General features: G+C 60.5%; 1 protein-coding gene across 1 annotated transcript in view; it reads right to left on the bottom strand.

Moving 5' to 3' along the window:
• Nucleotides 1-585, bottom strand: part of FHDC1 (FH2 domain containing 1) — a 55271-nt gene that overhangs the window by 44920 nt on the left and 9766 nt on the right. Inside the window, exon 3 of the mRNA XM_027772557.1 lies at nt 137-189. Within this exon, the coding sequence (XP_027628358.1) occupies nt 137-189 (53 nt within the window). The remainder of the gene's footprint in view (nt 1-136; nt 190-585) is intronic.

Here is a 585-nt window from a genome sequence, read left to right as displayed (position 1 = left end):
TGTCCCCTTCTCCTTCTCGCTGACCGAGGAGACACAATTCATAACATGCATAGTACCGCCGCCGCCTTCGCCTTCGGGACGCTTCTGGGCCTCGGGGGAGCGACACGAGCATCAGACGCGCGTCATTCTGTTTCACCTGCTAGTCTGCCACCAGGAAAAACGCCGACTGGCTGCACGTCATCTTCACACCTGCGGGCAGCAAACGAGGTTCGGATCAGCACAGGTGAGCAAGGCCCGCGAGCTCTCCCGGGCGGGGTCAGCCCTGCGGATTGGCTGGATATTAAAGTCTATGGGGGGCAGCAGGTGGCCTGGGGGTTATGGCTCTGGACTCCCACATGGCCCACCGCTGTGTGAGTCCCGGCTTAAAACGCACACCGAGGGAACCAGCAGTTAGCGTAATGGCTATGTCGCTGGACTCCCACGTAGTCGAACGCGGTTCGCGTCTCGGACCCGGTGGCTTAAATCTCACGCCGGGCGTGTGTGCGTGCGTGCCCAAGATCCCTAGAGGAGAATGGAGGAGAAGGGATTGCGGCGTGACCATCCCCCCTGGGGGGTGATTTCTCGCTTTCTGTCTCTATGTCTCTC

Source organism: Tupaia chinensis, unplaced genomic scaffold (genome assembly GCF_000334495.1).
Source record: "Tupaia chinensis unplaced genomic scaffold, TupChi_1.0 Scaffold000283_1, whole genome shotgun sequence".
In the NCBI taxonomy this organism is placed as follows: domain Eukaryota; kingdom Metazoa; phylum Chordata; class Mammalia; order Scandentia; family Tupaiidae; genus Tupaia; species Tupaia belangeri.
Note: the sequence above shows the minus strand (reverse complement) of the source record. Positions and strands in the feature narration are given on the sequence as shown.